We start from the raw sequence: 20,509 nt of genomic DNA, 5'->3' as shown, positions 1-20,509 counted from the left end.
ACACCTATGAGTCATAATTAATCACACAAAAATAAAAATACAAATGGAAAAACTATTGACTCTAACATCAACAATAGCTATTATAAATGTATTAATAGCTAGCTGTTCTTTTACTTTGTCTTTATCGGGTTGGTACATGTTAACAGTCGTCCGGCCGAAACAGATGCCCGACTGTTGGATAAACAGTTCCAGTGTACAGGCATTGCTTACCGGAGACAAACTAATTTGGACTAATATTATATATATGTCAATGATATTAGCACAAGTTATAATCAGTTGAGTGTTTCAGTTTTAATTACATGTTAAAACTCCATCGGAAAAATAACACATTTGAGAAAATAGTTTTAGCTTTCTACGCCTCTTACGTTTAACATTCAAAAAACATGGCGGCGGCGTCCTTGAGTGTGAGGCTGCTGGTAAGTTAAACAATATTTAAACGTTTAATACATGTTTATGAACTCAAGTTGACATTGTAACGTATCAGTGGGCTCCGCTTTATTAGGCTGTAACGTTACAGTTTGAGAGCGTGTTTATTTAGAAGCTAACGGTGTAACCTACAATATAACGTTAGCTTCCGGTCTCTCATGTTGTTAAACGTGTGATACATCTCAGTTTTTTCCATTTTAACTAGTCTAACGAAGTCCCTCAACACATAGAGGAACATATCGCTCTTCAGTTTATCATTCATCATCATCACATCTGGAGATACGTGGTTTTCACTAAACAGAAGGGGAGGACACAATGTCATCTGAAAACTAATTACTGCTGTCAGACAAATGTAGTGGAGTACAGAGTACACTATTTACCTCTGAGATGACAAGTTTAAGTCAGCATAAAAATGGAAATGGTAACGAAAAACCACTGAAGTACCGTACTAGAGTTTTCATTTAACCCTCCTGTTGTCCTCGTGTCTAATTTGACCCATTTTCAATCAAAAATTTTTTTTTTTTCAACCAAATAAATAAAATAAATAGAAAAAGTAACGTGGATGGTTCCATACGACGCTCTTCACATGTCAAATAAATGATCAGTTCACTTCACTTCATTCATGTGGGTGTTTTAATTAAATTTTATAGCATTTGAAAAAAATAAATTGATAAAAGAACGTCGAAAGAATGTTGGTAAAAGCTTTAAAAATGTTGGAGGGAAAAAAAAAAAACAAAAGCGCAGAAATAAATTGACAAAAATGTCAGGAAATGTGACAAAAACGTTGAAGAATGTGTCAAAAACATCAGGGTGGAAAAGCGACAAAAGTGTTTAAAAAGAAGACAATAACGTTTATCTGATCAGACAGCTGAAGAAATGAAAAGGGAGAGATTTAGGGGAACGACATGCAGCAAAGGGCAGCAGGTCGGATTTGAACCTGCAGCCGCTGCAGCGAGCACGGAGCCTCTGTACATGGGGCGCACGCTCTACCAGGTGAGCTACCCAAGCCGCCCGTTAATTTTAAATTTGGACCCAAAAAAACAAGTTGCATGGTCAACGGGAGGACAACACAATGGTTAACTGAACATCATTTCATGAGCTCAACTCTTACTGACCATTATTTGAGCCTGCAAATTTGCCTTCTGTTTTTTAGAAACTAGTCATAATAATCTATTGTTTTTTTCCCCTCTCTTTCCTCTGCAGATTGCTTCAGCCAGGTCCGGCTCATTATGCAGCTCCTCTGGAAGCAGAGCCCTCCACGTCACTGCAGTGTGCTGCAAGGTAAAAACACATCATAGTTAACCACCGGGCTGTTGTTAGATGTGTCTTGACCCTCCTAAGACGACTGTATTAAATGATAGGTTCACATTATTTCAAGTCTGTCTAAAGTGCTCATATTATGCTCATTTTCAGGTTCATAATTGTATTTAGAGGTTGTACCAGAATAGGTTTACATGGTTTAATTTTCAAAAAACACCATATTTTTGTTGTACTGCACATTGCTGCAGCTCCTCTTTTCACCCTGTGTGTTGAGCTCTTTGTTTTAGCTACAGAGTGAGACATCTCACTTCTGTTACATCTTTGTTGGGAGTCGCACATGCGCAGTGGCTAGGTAAGGACTACTAGCCAGTCAGAAGCAGAGTTTGAGGGCGTGCCCTGACAGTACCTAGGTAAGGACTACTAGCCAGTCAGAAGCAGTGTATGAGGGCGTGCCCTGACAGTAGCTAGGTAAGGACTACTAGCCAGTCAGAAGCAGAGTATGAGGACGTGCCCTGACAGTACCTAGATTAGGACTACTAGCCAGTCAGAAGCAGAGTATGAGGGCGTGCCCTGACAGTACCTAGGTAAGGACTACTAGCCAGTCAGAAGCAGTGTATGAGGGCGTGCCCTGACAGTAGCTAGGTAAGGACTACTAGCCAGTCAGAAGCAGTGTATGAGGGCGTGCCCTGACAGTACCTAGGTAAGGACTACTAGCCAGTCAGAAGCAGTGTATGAGGGCGAGCCCTGACAGTACCTAGGTAAGGACTACTAGCCAGTCAGAAGCAGAGTATGAGGACGTGCCCTGACAGTACCTAGGTAAGGACTACTAGCCAGTCAGAAGCAGAGTATGAGGGTGTGCCCTGACAGTACCTAGATTAGGACTACTAGCCAGTCAGAAGCAGAGTATGAGGGCGTGCCCTGACAGTAGCTAGGTAAGGACTACTAGCCAGTCAGAAGCAGAGTATGAGGGCGTGCCCTTACAGTAGCTAGGTAAGGACTACTAGCCAGTCAGAAGCAGAGTATGAGGGAGTACCATGCTAGCAGCTAGGTGAGCATTATAACGTGTGTTACAAAGTGACCACGTTGGTCTCTGAAGTAAAGGCTGGACTACAATAGAGCTGTTTGGAGCAGTTGGTGAACAGTGTTTTCTGTTGGAGATGGTAAGTCCCTTTGGGGGGGGGGACTTTGGGCTTTTTCACTTTGTAAACCTATAACATGCACAAAAAAGACATATAAGGAAAGCCAAAAAGCATAATATGAGCACTTTAAAACAATACTTATTTGCCCATATGAGTTAGAACATTAAGTAGTTATCTCCCAAAGTTACAGTCCTTTTTAGTACAACATTAATTACATGTTTGGGATCTGCACTAAGGTGTAATTAAGCATGTATGAACGCTTGGCTTTTTGGATCAAGACTCATCGTCTAGTTATCAGTTTGCTTTACTAGAGAGCTTCTAAACAAAGAAGTTAAATAGTTTGTTTTTTTTAACTGACATTCGGCCCTCTTTCTTTCGTTTTTTGTTTTCCAGAATCGAGCAGCCCGGGTCCGAGTGGGGAAAGGAGACAAACCTCTGACCTACGAGCAAGCACTTCCGCCTCATCACATTGGCCATCGCAAAGGATGGCTGTCACAGAACACCAGTGAGCAAAGAGCAACTTAACAGCTCATGTCTAGAGTTTTAATGGTGTAATGTTTCTCCAGCCAGACTTCAAAATGAAACACAAAAGGACATGTGGGGAAGGCTCAAAGCATTGGTGTCTGAGTAACTAATGTTAACCAAAATCTTTGAAATTGGTCCAGTATTGAGCGAGAAAGCTGTAACCATCAGTTCCCGTCCACTAAAAGCTCTGTTTTTGCCTCTGACAGGCTCAGATTATTATTCTAATGGCATTTTTCCATTACATGGAACTTAAAAAGCACAATACGAGCACTTTAAAATCAAGATTTGGATTCAAAATTAAGTCTGGATACTTGTTAAATACAGGAGCTATATTAATCTTTGGGTTACTGCTGTATGTCTCAGTACATCTCTCCTTCCTGTCTGTTCTAGGTAACCTGAAAGGAGAGGAGGGTGCTGCTGAACGGACCATAGAGGACGTGTTCGTGAGGCGTTTCATGTTCGGGACCTTCCACGGCTGCCTGGCCAATGAGATTGTGATCAAAAGGCGCGGCAACATGCTCATCGTGTGCGCTTTAATGCTCCAGAAACTTCCCCCACAGAAGTTTTACTTCTTAATAGGCTATTCAGAGTCACTGCTGTCACACTTGTACAAATGTCCCGTCAAGCTCGAGGTTCAGACCCTGCAGGACAAAGCTGTGTACAAGTACCTCTGAGCTGTGTACAAGTACCTCTGAGCTGTGTACAAGTACCTCTGAGCCGTGTACAAGTACCTCTGAGCCGTGTACAAGTACCTCTGAGCCGTGTACAAGTACCTCTGACGGATCGGTGTAGTGCTGAGACTGAATGGTTCTTCTAGAGACTGTGCCCCACCTGCTGGGTTTAGTTCTGGTACAACATGGTGACTTTGTTCCTGTCTCCATCTTCTGTTTTCAGTTGTCAAAAGGTGTATTGCTTTTGTAAAACAAACTCTCAGAATTAAAGAAAATTCAATCATGCGTGTGAAACATTACGCCTGAGTTTTTTACACAAATAATCTGTATGTGTGATTACATTAGGGCTGCACCATGTGAGGAAAATATGCGGTAACGTTGTTGAAAGTCGTGATAACGATATTACTTTGCGATACATAAACAGTGTACTTAAAGTGGACTCAGTTCTGCTGCTTTTAGTATTCTGCTAAAATGCAACAACTTGTTGAATTTAAAATGAATGAAAGGAAATCATTACCAACATTTTTTTTTATTGAACAAATTGAAGATTGAATTGAATATAAAAGGCAGCACTAAAGAAACGTGTTACATTTTAAAGCGCAGTTTTCTGCTGTTTTTTCGGCCTTTCGTGATATCGTTATTGCATCAGTTGATATTGCTATGACGATAAAAAAAAAGAAAATGTATTGCGAAGCCATAGATTATACCGCATCTCCAGTTCACTATGTTTACAACCAGGGGTTAAAGGGGTGCTGTGAAGTTTTGGCCATTTCTTCGCTGTTTTCTCGCTCTTTGCTTGACCATACCTACAGATTGGCATGGTTTTATTTCAGTTAGCCTAATACCTGGTTTGATTTGCATTGATATGGATCTATGGGAATTTAACATAGGGGTGTACTAGGGGGACTTATGCCCCCTGTATTTTAAGGAAGAACATTTATTTATTTACAATACATTATTCATTCACAAAAAGAGTTGGTGTCCTTAAAAGGTCTGATTTTTCCTCATTTTTTTAATTAAGGCATTAAGATTAATTTCCAAAAGATGATTTTTTTTATTCCTCTTTTTAGTCAACTTTAGCATGGATATGTAAACTTATGAGCAGCACTGTATAAACCATGATAAGATCTTGTGAATGAATGATGATTAAAACAGAGTTTATAGGGCTACAAATACCAATATTGCAAAGCTGTATACAGCTTCTCTTCTGCAGCCGACCGGCAGAATGTGATCAAGAAAGAATTTCCCATTGAAATACATAAGTTTAAAAAACGTGCTGAACATCACGAAAAAAACCGAGATAAATGTGTTAACAATATATCAATAAATTAAATTACGTGAACATTTGACGAACTGCTGTGAGACTGGGTTGTTACTGACGGGATGTGTGAACAAACTGAAGCTTTACATGATGAATAAACTAACATGAACAAAGTCTTTTCTTCCGGTCTTCATTCCAGGGTTTCAGACAAAGCTGACGGAGAAAATGTGAAACTGATACGAGAGTATAACTGAGGCCCTTTTCCTCCCGAAACACCACAAAGTACACTGGTCATGTTTAGAGTCAGTCAGTCTCTGTCCTTTCACTAAAACTGCTCCATCACAGAGAAATGAGCAGAGTTTTCTATCACTTGTTGCTTTTTACAGCCAACATTTCCTCTCTGCACTGAGTCAATAAATATTACACAGACTTAAAAGTCCTGACACACATAAGACAACAGATATTGTGTAGTTGATTCTTTACATTTGGTTTCAAGTATTTCCACATTGAATCTTCACAATTTAAGAAGTCAGAGATATTTTAATATCTAAAATCTCACTTCCCCAAATACTATTTTCAACCTGAGAGCCTCCCGTGATTCCCACGAGACCTGAATGCAGCATTAATTAGTGTTACAGGGTGTGACTCCTGTGTGCAAACTGACAGTGTGATATTGCATATATTTAAATGTCTCTTTACTGATGTTGTGTGAAGTTTGGACATGTCTTCCTGCAGTAAACATCCCAGCAGGTAATCAAGTGGACACAAGAGGGCTCCTTCATCCTGCTAACCAGGGATGTAGTGGAGGTCTGCAGCTTTTAGTTAACAACATGTCATAAAGCTGATGGAAACCTTTTACAATAAACATGCAGCGTGCATTGGACTTGTGGAGGTTTCAGACTGCTAGACTGCTTGAATCTAGGCTGAGTACTTTCTTTAAATAGACTTCTCTGCTCCACTGTTACTGTATCTGCTGTCTGAGGCGGGGACGTCATCAGGCTTATTTTAGGGGGGTGAAGCTACCCTAAAAGGTTCCTAAGCCCCCCTGAATAATAATAAGAAAAATAATGATTAGATTCATCCCTCACCACATTGAATCAATCTTCCTTCACCATTCATCTGTCTGTGTTGTGGTGTAGTGTGTCTGATTTATTTCTATTTCATTAACTGTCAACTGGTGGAAAAGGCAGAGTTTTAGAGGGAGGCTAACGAGCGCCCGCGTGCACGGTAACATTATGTGGACGAGCGACGTAGAGAGTGACTGAAGAGAGAGAGAGTAAGTGCATTTAAAATGCAGCTGTAGCAAGCAGCTCACTATCACGTCAACGTTATCCACATTCATAATTAAAAACAACAAATTACATAGCCTATCATCTACAAAAAAGCTGTTAATGGCTATGAGGATGATACACCGTCTGAGGTTGGCAGTAGCTCAAGGCTGGGAACCGGAGGGTCGCTGGTTCAAGTCCCCGTACGGACCAAAGTACGGACTGTGGACTGGTAGCTGGAGAGATGCCAGCTCAGCTCCTGGGCACTGCCAAGGTGCCCCCAAGGTGCCCTTGAACAAGGCACCGTAGTGTTAATTGTAATTTCCCCACTGGGGATTAATAATAAAAAAGTATTAAGTATAAAGTAAGTCTGGTCTCATTGGTGTAAACTGTCAGCTTTCAGAACGCCGCAGATCGCTGCGTTGCAAGAAGCTGCAGGTTTCATCTCGTCCAGAATCTTTGGTCTGAACTTTCTACCGCACACACAGTGAGTCATGCACAGTGACATTTTAAGTTGTTTTAATGACCTGCTTGACGTTTAGCTACGTTTACTTGAGGTAAAGGAAATGGGATATTTTAGTTGGCTATGGAAAACAATAGTCCAGCTAAAAAACAAGAACTAACCGGTATCTGGAGGGCTCTATTCTTTGCCATTAATACCGCCTGCTATCTCTATAGTATTAAAAAACAATATCAGTCTCCACAAAATGTTGTTACTGAAAACTAAATGTCATAGTGTTCCTGTTAATGCTATTGTACCGGTATACCCTTCAGTTCATCAACCAGATGGACATTGGAAGATATTTTAGGAGAGAGAGAGAGAGAAGCAGGAGATTGGCAGGGCAGATGATTCTGATTGAGGTCAGTAGTGGTCTACAGGTCTAAGGAAATGTGGGCCGGTTGGTTTTCTTCTAACAGGCATTTGTTGCCAGGTAAAGGCACCAAAGCATAGCCTGGACTAAATTATTTCATATTTTTTATATATGCTATATTCTGACCAATTTAAATTTCTGCCTTCATTTGCTGTAATAAATTAAACAAAAATGTAGATGTTGCCTAAATGTAGGTTGGGCTAAACATGAGCATATATACCCACAGATACATACATTAAAATATAATACATTGAAAGCAATAATACATACATAGGCTACATGCATACATATGTCTACACATAGAAATCATTGCCTATCAATGCCTATTTATTGTTTTATTCTTTTCTATGTGGTGCTATTTGTCTGTTTTACTGATTTGTGCTTGATGTGACATTTTAGATGTTAACATGACACTACAGGGCAGTACCAGTAATTAGTGTAATTAAATAGCATTCTTTGGACCTGCAACTTATCTAATAGAGAGAGGAATTAGATTTGGTATTACTTTATCACACATTTACACGAGAAGACAGATAACATTTAACTCATAACCTACAGAAGAACTCAGTAGGAGCACAGTCTGGCCTAAGTTAACCCCCCCATGCAGTGTTGATGTGTCTAAAAGATTATTACAGTGAGTGATAACATTACAGGGAGTTTTGTTCAATAGAGGACAAATGGCTGTCGCGTTTTACTTGTTAACATCTTGGCTTCTTCACTGGTTGTTAAAGTAATTAACAAAAGATGCGAGTGCAAAGATTTTGCATTCCCTGGGGGCTAAGCCCCCCCCTATCTTTCAATCCTAGTGACGTCCCTGGTCTGGCGTTAACTTGACTGCTTTGGTTGAGCTGTTTTTCTTACCTAGGATTGTGTGAGCTAGGATTTAGTCCTAGAATGAAACGATCCAAAGTTTGATTAAACTTAATTTCAGGACAACTCAGTAATTTTGTAAACTGGGGAGCCGTCTCCAAAGCCTCTGATTACTGTTGCCTGCGGTACAGTCTGCAGACATTTGGGACAAAAAACTCTGTGATAACATCACAGCTTGAACTTTGAGCCTCTTGCTCAGATATGTTGCACAAAGGATTGTGGGTCAGAAAAGCACGCTGGCTTGCAAGTAGAGCTTGATAACCCCTCCCTCCTCTTCCTGCTCTCAAACACAGCCAGCTCCACTGTGTCCACTCATTTCCTTGTTCCCTCCCCTTCAGATCTACAGTTTGCAGATGGGTGTAACCAACATGCTGCTGAAGTACAACAGAGTATCGCTGCTGTTTTTAGATCAGAGCTCAGACTAGTTTCACTTCTCAGGAAGTGAGAGTCAGACAGTCGTTGTCACTGAGCGAGAGATGAAATGGCGCAGAAAGGAGTTCAGCTGGACCGGGAAACCTTCTCTTGTTCCATCTGTCTGGATCTTCTGAAGGATCCGGTGACTACTCCCTGTGGACACAGCTACTGCATGAACTGTATTAAAGGTTTCTGGGATGAAGAGGATCGTAAGTACATCTACAGCTGCCCTCAGTGCAGGCAGAGCTTCACACCGAGGCCTGTCCTGCTGAAAAGCACCATGTTAGCAGATTTAGTGGAGGAGCTGAAGAAGACTGGACTCCAAGCTGCTCCTGCTGATCACTGCTATGCTGGAGCTGGAGATGTGGCCTGTGATGTCTGCACCGGGAGAAAACTCAAAGCACACAAGTCCTGTCTGCAATGTCTGGCTTCTTACTGTGAGAAACACCTCCAGCCTCATTACGATGTCGCTCCGTTAAAGAAACACAAGCTGGTGGAGCCGTCCAAGAAGCTCCAGGAGAACGTCTGCTCTCGTCACGATGAGGTGATGAAGATGTTCTGCCGTACTGATCGGCAGCTTATCTGTTATCTCTGCTCTGTGGAGGAACATAAAGGCCACGACACAGTCTCAGCTGCAGCAGAGAGAGCTGAGAGGCAGAGAGAGCTCGAGGGGAGTCGACAAAACATCCAGCGGAGAATCCAGGACAGAGAGGAAGATGTGAAGCTGCTTCAACAGCAGGCAGAGGCCATCAGTCTCTCTGCTGATAAAGCAGTGGAGGACAGCGAGAAGATCTTCACCGAGCTGATCCGTCTCCTGGAGAAAAGAAGCTCTGATGTGAAGCAGCAGGTCAGATCCCAGCAGAAAAGAGAAGAGAGTCGAGTCAGAGAGCTTCAGGAGAAGCTGGAGCAGGAGATCACTGAGCTGAAGAGGAAAGACGCTGAGCTGGAGAAGCTCTCACACACAGAGGATCACAACCAGTTTCTACACAACTACCCCTCACTGTCTCCTCTCAGCCAATCAGCATCCAGCATCCATATCCGTCCTCTGAGCTGCTTTGAGGACGTGACAGCAGCCGTGTCAGAAGTCAGAGATAAACTACAGGACGTCCTGAGAGAGAAGAGGACAACCGTCTCACTGACAGGGACTGAAGTGGATGTTTTACTGCCACCACCAGAGCCCGAGACCAGAGCTGGATTCTTAAAATATTCACGTGACATCACACTGGATCCAAACACAGCACACACAGAGCTGTTATTATCTGAGGGGAACAGGAGAGCAACAGTAATGGGTCAACAAGAGTCTTATTCTAGTCACCCAGACAGATTCACTGACTGGCCTCAGGTCCTGAGTAGAGAGAGTCTGACTGGATGTTGTTACTGGGAGGTGGAGATGAGAGTAGCAGTTTATGTAGCAGTCTCATACAAGAATATCAGCAGAGAAGGGGGGTCGACTGAATGTGGATTTGGATACAATCACAAATCTTGGGCGCTAGAGTGTAACAACAACAGTTATATATTTAGGTACAACAAAGTCCAAACTCCCATCTCAGGTCCTGTGTCCTCCAGAGTAGGAGTGTACCTGGATCACAGTGCAGGTATTCTGTCCTTCTACAGCGTCTCTGAAACCATGACTCTCCTCCACAGAGTCCAGACCACATTCACTCAGCCCCTCTATGCTGGACTTTTTCTTTATACTGGAGCCTCTGCTGAGTTGTGTAAACTGAAATAGACAGAAGTCATTTAAGGGTTAAATTCTGTGTTTTAACTCTTCAACTTATTCAGGGTTCAACAATAAGGGTTTCCCGATGGCCCGGGGCAAATAAAACACCACATGGGGCAAATAAATATAACAACCCACCTGCCTGTTGATCCTATCATAAAAGACGTCATGGTTCTCTTGTCCCGTCGGTAAATAACGCCTATAATCATAATCAATAACTCATTCTTCTCTTATACATAGCTGAGATTCTGGTCTAACAAAGTGATTGTGTGGATGAAGTGAATCTGTATGAAATCATTGAACAAGAGTCTTTGAACAGACTTTACTGACGGGATGTGTGAACAAACTGAAGCTTTACATGATGAATAAACTAACATGAACAAAGTCTTTTCTTCCTGTCTTCATTCCAGGGTTTCAGACAAAGCTGACGGAGAAAATGTGAAACTGATATGAGAGTATAACTGAGGCCCTTTTCCTCCCGAAACACCACAAAGTACACTGGTCATGTTTAGAGTCAGTCAGTCTCTGTCCTTTCAACTTTCTTCCTTGTCCTCGGGTCAAATTTGACCTATATTCAAAAAGTCAGAAATTTGGGTTTCTTTCAACCAAATTCTCAAAAAAATCTAACGTGGCTGGTTCCATATAAATGATCAGTTTACTACATTCTTTGAATTTGGGTGTTTTATTCAATTTTATACCATTTAAAAAAAAAAAAATGATACAAGAACGTTGAAAAAAATGTAAAAAAAAGTAACAAAAACATCGGGGAAAAGCAACAAAAGTGTAAATAATTCATTAAATTCAGAATTTAAAATTTTGACCCAGAAAAATAAAAGTTGCATGGTCGGAAGAAAGAAAATACAAGGGTTAAAAAAACTTAAAACTAGTAAGAATTAATTTGGTTGAGTTTGTGTGTGCTTAAGTTCAGTTTTGACATACTTGTACTTGAGTATTTCTTATATCTTCTTTCTACATCATCCAAGAGGTAAAAATTGTACTTTCTACTCCACTACATCTGTCTGACATGTTGTGTTTTTTTTTTTTTTTACATTTTAAAATACAAAACTCTGATGTGATGCAGTACTAAAGTAGTTCACACAGTATCTATACTTGGCTCCACATTGATGAACTGCAACATGAAATGGTCTTTCATGTTTGTCTTACATATTCGATAATAATAACACTTTGAAAGGAGCTGTTTGCATAGTGAGTACTTTTACTTTTTATACTTTAAGTACAGTATATTTTGCTGATAATAATTCAGTACTTTTACTTAACCCTTGTGTTGTCTTCCATTCAACCATGCACTTACCGGTTGAAAGCTGAAAATCAACACTTTTTGCGCTTTTTTTTTACGTTTAACACTTCTTTTCACCACCATGTATAAACACCACTAACACCAACTTATCACCACTAGTTTTACACTTATTTTTGGAATTCATGGTGAATACACCTCATTTATAGAAAATTATACCTAACTCTTGAGTTACAAAAGCAGAAATTATGATTTATTTAGACTAATATTAAAAGGAAGGATAATCACAGAAGGGTTTATGTCAACGTTCAGTCAGGATATTGTTTAGAAACCTTTTCCATTCTTTTTCAATGCTAAAAAATGAAATAAAACACCCTAAAATTTAATGAAAGTGGAGATCCGATCTTTTGTTGTACTTGCGAAGCCGTTGTGTGGAATCATCCGTGTTATTTTTGGGTAATTACAATAAGGTAGTTAAAAACAAAACCCATATTTCTGATACGGAAATTTTGAAAACAGGTCACATTTGACCCAAAGACAACCCAAGGGTTAAGTAACAGTTTAAAATTGAGGACCTTTACTTGTAGTGGAGCATTTTTAAACTGATATTTCTTCTACCATTGCTTATACAAAACAATAACACGTGCGTTTACACTTCAAAATATCCTTAAAGCTGCGTACAGCTAGTCTTATAAACCTTTTATTGTTTATATACAGCTTATAAATGCTAAATAGGTGTTAGGTCTGAGAAATATCCACATGACAGGCACATGTAAATGCTTCTTTAGATTTATTTTTAATTTCATCATCACAGTGCAAACACATTCACATTTAAGGCACGTGAGCCTCGGCAGTGCAAACGCAAGGCACGCAGGATTAATGCGTTCATTTCAAATGTTCCCAGGTCAAACTTTCCCCTTCAGTGAATTCCTCACAATTACAACAAATCCGTCTCAAAAGTATCGCGGCACTTTTTTCCCATCTTCCACTTTAAAAAAAAGGCTCTTTATAAATGTTCAATCATTAATACTCAGTGTAAAATATTGTAATAAACAGAAAAAAGAAAAGAAAAAAAAAACAACTCAATTTCGTAAAATCTGAGGCACAAAGTTTGAGCAACATTTGGACACATGGTACTTTTACTCTCAACTTCTCTCATGTAAAGTTCTGCAGGGATAAAAGAAAGACCAACAATATTTTAGAGACCAGAGTTGTACTCTACAAAAGGTTCAGCTTAAAGAGATGGTTCGACATTTTAGGAAAATCTTGCAGACAGACAGACGAGAAGATGAATACTCTTGTGTCTGTACGCTGAATGTGTAGACAGAAGTAGGGCTGCACGATATTAGGAAAATATCTATAATGCTTTATAGAGAACGGACAGACACGAGAGCATCAATCTTCTAAGATAACTGTCCAAAAAGTGCAGTTCCTAAAATGTGGAACTCTTCCTTTAACGATGATTAGATCAGTGACAGCTACAGCGTGCGTGCAAAACTTTGGTCATGTATGGTAAGTTTATAGTGCAGTTTACATGCAGAGCGAGACATCTGCACAAAATAAACTGGACGAGAAATTTATCAGGATATAATGAGAGATAAACGAGCACAGCTCAGTTAAATAAACGGACCTTTTTTCACAGCGGACATTTTGACTAATCGTAAGAAAAAGCACGGGTGTTAGTGATAACATTAAAGGAAAAGTTTGACATTGCGCTTATTTGCTTCCTGGTGGACATTCTGCACAAAGACGTGTAAACGTACAACTACTATTTATATTACTGAGAGGATTAGTTCTTCTTTACACACCAAAAATAGTCCGGGACAAAACCGGTGTACGCTTCCGTGTTTGTTACGAATTGAAGATATAACATGTTAATCAGTGATGGACGTGTTTCGTTACTGCTGCACAGAGCCAGGCTAGCTGTTTCCAGTCTTTATGCTAAGATAAGCTAACCAGCTGCTGGCTGTACTTTTCATAATTAGCTCCGACATCTCTAAAAAAGGTTCCTACATTTTTCCGTATGCACAGTTTGGGCTGGGAACAGAAACCTTGCACACTTAGTGCGATGCGTGTTAATTAATCAGTCGCAAAAAAGGTTAATAAAAAATACAACATCTGGCTTTTAATTTGGAGTATTGTTATCATATTATTTTATACGTGTTTTTTAACCCTGGTGTTTATTTTTATTCTATTGGTCTTCTACATGTTATTGTCTTAGAGTTGTAGTTTTAAGTCTTACTTTTTTCCTCATCTGTTTTAATTTTGTGATGATGTTCTGTGTAGCACTTTAAGCTGCATGCTTGTATGAAAGGAGCTATCTAAATAAATACAAGCTAGAGTTAAAATGTCCTCAAGCAGTGAGGATGATTTAGTTGTTCTCTCTCTCTTTTTGAAAAGAGAAAAAGAAAGAGGAAATATTGGCTCCATCCAAGCAGATGTTTTACTAGCGATACTGAAGACATATTAAAAAAGAAGAACAATTTCCACTAACAGATTGAGCCTGAATGATCTCTAAAAATGTCACAACACCTTAAAAAATGCTCTCTACGGATGCAGAAAAAAAAAAGCAGAACATTTAACCTGATCCGATTTAATAATGTAAATATGATGTACAAAAGTTTTGGAGGCAGCATCATTGACACAACGTGATGTCGTATTGAACCCTCCTGTTGGGTCTAAATTGAAAATGATTTTTATTTTGTGCTTCTTCCAATGTTTTAGTATGCTTTTGACGCCGTTTTAAATATTTCTGTCACTTTTTTTCATTCATGGTCAACAAAACTAATTTAAAATTACATAATACCTAATTTTTGGGTTTAAAAAAAAGCAGAGATTATGAATTATTTTGACTAATAGTTAAAGTCAGAGGATGTTGAGTGGACAATCAGAGACTGGAATATGTTAAAGTTTAGTCCGGATACTGTTTTAAAATGCTATTAAACTGAATAAAAATACCAAAATTCAATGGAAGTAAGTATTCATTTTACCTGCGAAGAACGTTGTATGGCTTCCATACAACGCACCTGCTGTATTTATCCAAGTTATATGAATCTGTATTTGTTTTTGGCGTGTGAAAATGTCGGACTCTGTGTGCAAGGACTCACAGTAGGAAAGCGAATAGCGTATTTTCCCAGAATGTCAAAGCATCCTTTCACAATGGCTCTGTTCTATTCAAGTGTCCCAGTATAAACCATGGCAGTGTGACAGTGAGCCAGCATGCACAACGCCAGGACCCTGAAACTGAAGCAGCTGAATAGAATCCAGCCATCATCACTCATGAGATTGTTTACACCTGTGCTTTTCTTTCCCGAGACTAGTCAAAATGTAAAAAAAAAAAAAAAAAACATGGTTATGAAAATGGCCGCGGCAACGATCATACTTGTGGTAAACAGGTCAGATAAACCAGACCCCGTCTTCCACAGAGTGCGTGTTTGGCGGCTTCCTGCAGCGCGGCGCCTCCTCTTTACTTGATGTCGCGGCAGCTGTCGCCCTGACAGGACTGCAGCTTTATGAGCTGCTGGTTCATCGCCTGCAGGAACGTCGGGTCCATCTTCTTCCAGACGTTCTCCAGCTGGTGGGGGTCCGACACCAGGTTGTACACTTCTACAAACGACTGGGGGGAAAGGGGGGACACAAAAGAGAAGAACAGACGCTGAGCTTCTTCACGTCACACAGTTTTTACTAAAATCACTATGGACACCATGTCATTTATATATAGTCCTGTGATATATTTCTATTTAAAATTAATTGTTGTTTTACATTTGTCATACCTGCCCAGGGACTACATGTGGAAATTAGCAATTGTTGCTATAACCTGGCCCAAGACATATTCTCTTGTTTAACAAGTTTATTTGTGCATTGTCCCCGTTTCAAATAAATCAATTTCCAATTCCATTCCAAAAGAGTTTATGCACTGATCAGATACCACGTAAAAAAGACCTAATAGAAAATCTACGTTAAAGTAGTTTATTTTCTTTTTCCGTTATAACTGACTGTCAAACTGGAGAATAAAAGAAAGTTCTGGCATTCATGGTTTTGTTTCATTTGTTCATGTTACCCAAAGAGTTTAACCTGAGCCAGACAGACAACAGAGAAATAAATCATATCACATCCATACAGGGATAGTAGTATACAGCTGTTATACATCATATCACATCCATACAGAGATAGTAGTATACAGCTGTTATACATCATATCACATCCATACAGGGATAGTAGTATACAGCTGTTATACATCATATCACATCCATACAGGGATAGTAGTATACAGCTGTTATACATCATATCACATCCATACAGAGATAGTAGTATACAGCTGTTATACATCATATCACATCCATACAGGGATAGTAGTATACAGCTGTTATACATCATATCACATCCATACAGGGATAGTAGTATACAGCTGTTATACATCATATCACATCCATACAGGGATAGTAGTATACAGCTGTTATACATCATATCACATCCATACAGAGATAGTAGTATACAGCTGTTAATAATAAAATATATGACACACTGGTATCGGATCGGTACTCTGTATAAGTTCAGGTATCGGAATCGGGAAGCAAAAAATGGTATCGGGCCATCTCTAAACGTAGCTATGGCTGAACTTTGGCCTACTTTAGCATATTAACATTAACCTGGGAACCACAATCCCAAACTGGCAGTTTGAGTTTCTGTGTACTGAATTGTTTACATAAAGTAAAGTTTTTGACATGTCTTTTTTTAAATTAGTTTTTTCTAAAATTATACTTTAAAAAAAATCTCAATATATTGCCTTACACGCAGTATCGAAATATATTGAATCGTGACCCATGTATCGTGATACGTATCGCCAGATTCTTGCCAATACACAGCCCTATTGTGACGATGCATTTTCCAGCTGATCCAAGAGGCTTTTTTAAGACTTCAGGGGGATTTTCTCAACACATAAAAAGGAACACTTCATCCTTCAGTTTATCACAAATACATCCCATCGCTGCCTACGTGTGTAACACGGTCATGCCGTACCTCGGTGTCCGCAAACTCGCAGTATTGTAGGTCGTGGTCTTTGTTGAGGGTCCTGACGCAGGCGTACGTGTTGTTGAAGGCGTCTTCACACACGCAGTCTGGGAAACATTGCTAAAAAAAGAAAGAAAATAAAGTGTGTTAAGTTAGTGCTGCAACTAAGAACTACGGTCATCATGTTTTCAGATGAAAAGCCATTAGTAACACGACTCTGATGAGGTTTTAATGAGCAGGTTGTTGTTGTACCTGCCGCCTGCAGAGGGAGGCAAAGCACCAATGTAGTGAAGCAATCCATAAACCACTAAGGACTGCATTAACTTACTCATAAAATGTTTTTAAAACCCAATGTTTTAAATATGTGGAAACACGCATTGTTCATTGATGTCTTCTTTAAATTTTTAGACTTCAAAAGATACACACAGTGAGTATGTTTACATGCACACTAATATTCCACCCTTATTCCAAACTCAAATTTGATCTTGGACATAGCTGTTTCTTTCAAAAACTAAATCTTAAAAAAGGTCCCATGGCATGAAAATGTCACTTTGAGTTTTTTTTAACATTAAAGTGATGGTTCGGAGTAATTTCACCCTAGGGTCCTTTGCACCATGACCTCGAGCCAAACAACCCGCCAGAAGCTTTTTTCACCTGGGTCTAACATTGGGCGAGTTAGCGTAGAGTAGCGTAGAGTAGCGTAGAGTAGCGTGTAGCGTAGAAGTAGCGTTAGCCGCTGAATAGCTTAGCGCAGGGGCTAATGGACCCACGTTTGTATCTCTTAAATGATCCCAATAATAATGCCCGAAATGATACCAAAGGTCTACACTAGTATATATAGGTTGTGCACTCATAAAACGATGGATTGGAAAGTTTGTAAGTACACCAGAAGTTTATGAACACTTGCCTGCTGGTTTCTGCTCTCTGCTGTTGTTGTTGCTGCTGTGAGACGAGTGCTTAGGGACGTCTACAAATTACAACACCGAAAAGAGATGCAACAAAAATATTTTTTAATTTAACTTATTTTTTACATTGAGTGCTGTAGTATAACTAGCAGGAGACAAGTAATAATTGAGGTAAGTTTGGAGACATTACCTTATTTAATCATTAAATTAATGAATATTTTTGTTGCATCTCTTTTCGGTGTAGTAATTTGTAGACGGCCCTAAGCACTCGTCTAACTGCAGGCAGCAGCAGCAGAAGAGAGCAGGCAAGTGTTCATAAACTTCTGGTGTACTTACAAACTTTCCAATCCATCGTTTTATGAGTGCATAACCTATTTGTACTAGTGTAGAAGTTTGGTATCATTTCGGGCATTATTAGTGGGGTAACTTACGAGATACAAATGTGGGTCCATTAGCCCCTGCGCTAAGCTATTCAGCGGCTAACGCTACTCTAAGCTAACTCGCCCAATGTTAGACCCAGGTGAAAAAAGCTTCTAGGGGGGTGTTTGGCTCGAGGTCATGGTGCAAAGGACCCTAGGGTGAAATTACTCCGAACCATCACTTTAATATGCGTTCCCCCAGCCTGCCTATGGTCCCCCGGTGGCTAGAAATGGTGATAGGTGTAAACCGAGCCCTGGGTATCCTGCTCTGCCTTTGAGAAAATGAAAGCTCAGATGGACCAATCAGGAATCTTCTCCTTGTGAGGTCATAAGGAGCAAGTTTACCTCCCCTTTCTCTGCTTTGCCCCCCCAGAGAATTTGGCCCACCCATGATAGAGAGAGAGACATCATGGCTTTCAAACGAGCAAAGTGGCAGTTGGTCAAGACCACACCCCCACCCTCCACCTTGCCCCCCCCTTCTCCTCCTCAATAGCTACAGACACAGAAATGGTACATCCTAAGGAAAGCTCATTGTGGGACTGGCTCTAGTGGCTGTAATTCTGCACCAAGGCTGAATTTCGGGAAAGAGACTTCAGATACAGTATTAGGGGACCACTAAGGTCTATATAAAAGAGACTTCAGATACAGTATTAGGGGACCACTAAGGTCTATATAAAAGAGACTTCAGATACAGTATTAGGGGACCACTAAGGTCTATATAAAAGAGACTTCAGATACAGTATTAACCACTAAGGTCTATATAAAAGACTTCAGATACAGTATTAGGGGACCACTAAGGTCTATATAAAAGAGACTTCAGATACAGTATTAGAGGACCACTAAGGCCTATATAAAAGAGACTTCAGATACAGTATTAGGGGACCACTAAGGTCTATATAAAAGAGACTTCAGATACAGTATTAGGGACCACTAAGGTCTATATAAAAGAGACTTCAGATACAGTATTAGGGGACCACTAAGGTCTATATAAAAGCATCTAAAAATCAGCATGTCAGGACCTTTAAGCAAAAGTTAACAAAAAGGTTAACATTTGATTTTTTTCTGGAGCTATCAAATGCATCTCATTATCTTCCTCAGTTTACATCTGACATTTGAGCAATGCAGTAAAATGCTGTGGAAAAAGCTTAGTTTAAAAATAAATAAATAAAAAAAGAGGTTATTTTCCCCCCCAAGAACTTCCTCTGAGGTCATTATAAAGTTGTATAACTGTGCCTTGCTTTAGGCTGCTGTATGTTAACGTGACATCATTACTGCTGATGACAGGAACAGGATCAACAAGTTTAATAAAAATGCTGTTTAAAAGACTTCTGATGAAGTGGAAAGAGCCAGGAGGTCACACCCTGTTTGCTGTATTTAGTAAGTTGATAAGTGTTGAGAGACCAATGTCAATGCCAATGTCACTTTTATTTGTATAGATTAGATTTAGATTCAAGATTATAGCACCTTTCAGTGCATGTAAAGACCAGATAAGGACGCTTGGATACTGGATGTATTTTTGACATTTTTTGTCAATTTGAATTGTCTAGTCTCAGAGTGCATCCCATCAGCTGTATTTATACAGTTTTGTTTTTATCCTTTGTGTTGTCCTCCCCGTCGACTATGATGCAACTTTTAGTTTTTCTGGGTCAAAATGTAAAAAACAATTCCAACGTTTTGATTGTCTTTTTGACACTTTTTTCCGAAGTTTCCCATGACTTTTCCCATGTTTTTGTCACTTTTTCAAAAATGTCACTTTTGGAGATTCCCGACGTTTTTGCCACTTTTTTCCTACGTTTCTATTATCAATGTTTCTTTACATGCTATAAAATTGAATAAAAACACCCAAATTTAATGAAAGTAGTGAACCCAAATTTAATGATTTTGCTTTAAAATTTGGTTGAAAGTGAACTTTTGAAAATCAACAGGAGGGTTTAAACTTTAACATGTTGAAAGTGTTTCAGGTTGTGTTACTGTTACTACAGAACCATCCATGTGTCTCGTTATTTTGCCAAACTTTTCCCCTCTGAAAATTTATCTAACGGTTTTGAAAGCAGATATTCAAATCTCCATCTCCATCCCTCTGAGCACTTTAAAAGGGATGGTTCATTTTGTAGACACCTAAAATGGCTGTCGGCACATTTGGAGAAGCTATATCACAGTTTAAAATGTCCTGCTGTGGAAAATCCATTTTAGCACCTAAAAAGGAAAATCCTGAACCTAGGGGTAAATAACACACGTGTACTGAGTCGACTGTTCTCTGAGATATGTTTTCATGCTAATCGAATGTGACCAGTTTTAGCAAAAAATGCTAATTAGCTTATAACGCTAGTCATCGGGGCACGGGTAAAGTAAAAAGAAATCTCTATTTCTACACCACGAACAAGGCTCAAAATATCACCACACTTCCACGGTAGCATAATGAGGGTCCCTACATGTAAACCGAAGCATTGAGAACTTTGTAAGTGTACAGACAGTTTATTAAAAAAGATAGATT

The 20,509-nt window shown here is 39.6% G+C and overlaps 3 protein-coding genes across 4 annotated transcripts in view; 2 read left to right on the top strand and 1 right to left on the bottom strand.

Moving 5' to 3' along the window:
* Positions 1-158: 158 nt before the first annotated feature.
* Positions 159-4,315, top strand: mrps24 (mitochondrial ribosomal protein S24). Of its 2 annotated transcripts, XM_028602098.1 has the most exons (5): positions 159-416; positions 1,630-1,707; positions 3,219-3,330; positions 3,741-4,014; positions 4,057-4,315. In XM_028602098.1, exons 1-5 carry the CDS (start codon positions 384-386, stop codon positions 4,064-4,066), a joined length of 507 nt encoding a protein of 168 aa, XP_028457899.1. In that variant the 5' UTR covers positions 159-383; the 3' UTR covers positions 4,067-4,315. The 2 variants fall into 2 exon arrangements, with proteins under 2 accessions (XP_028457899.1, XP_028457898.1); XM_028602097.1 differs by having other exon boundaries at positions 3,741-4,315.
* Positions 4,316-8,625: 4,310 nt separating this feature from the next.
* On the top strand, positions 8,626-10,811 carry LOC114571055 (tripartite motif-containing protein 16-like). Its single transcript, XM_028601829.1, has one exon. It carries the CDS (start codon positions 8,774-8,776, stop codon positions 10,433-10,435), a length of 1,662 nt encoding a protein of 553 aa, XP_028457630.1. The 5' UTR covers positions 8,626-8,773; the 3' UTR covers positions 10,436-10,811.
* Positions 10,812-12,454: 1,643 nt separating this feature from the next.
* Positions 12,455-20,509, bottom strand: part of gnsb (glucosamine (N-acetyl)-6-sulfatase (Sanfilippo disease IIID), b) — a 25,481-nt gene continuing 17,426 nt past the window's right edge. Inside the window, exons 12-13 of the mRNA XM_028602144.1 lie at positions 16,701-16,811; positions 12,455-15,297 (exon numbers count right to left, since the gene is read on the bottom strand). Of these exons, the coding sequence (XP_028457945.1) occupies positions 15,148-15,297; positions 16,701-16,811 (261 nt within the window). The 3' untranslated portion in view covers positions 12,455-15,147. The remainder of the gene's footprint in view (positions 15,298-16,700; positions 16,812-20,509) is intronic.

This window comes from Perca flavescens, chromosome 16, assembly GCF_004354835.1.
Source record: "Perca flavescens isolate YP-PL-M2 chromosome 16, PFLA_1.0, whole genome shotgun sequence".
In the NCBI taxonomy this organism is placed as follows: Eukaryota; Metazoa; Chordata; class Actinopteri; order Perciformes; family Percidae; genus Perca; species Perca flavescens.
This window is presented reverse-complemented; position numbering and strand designations above follow the sequence as displayed.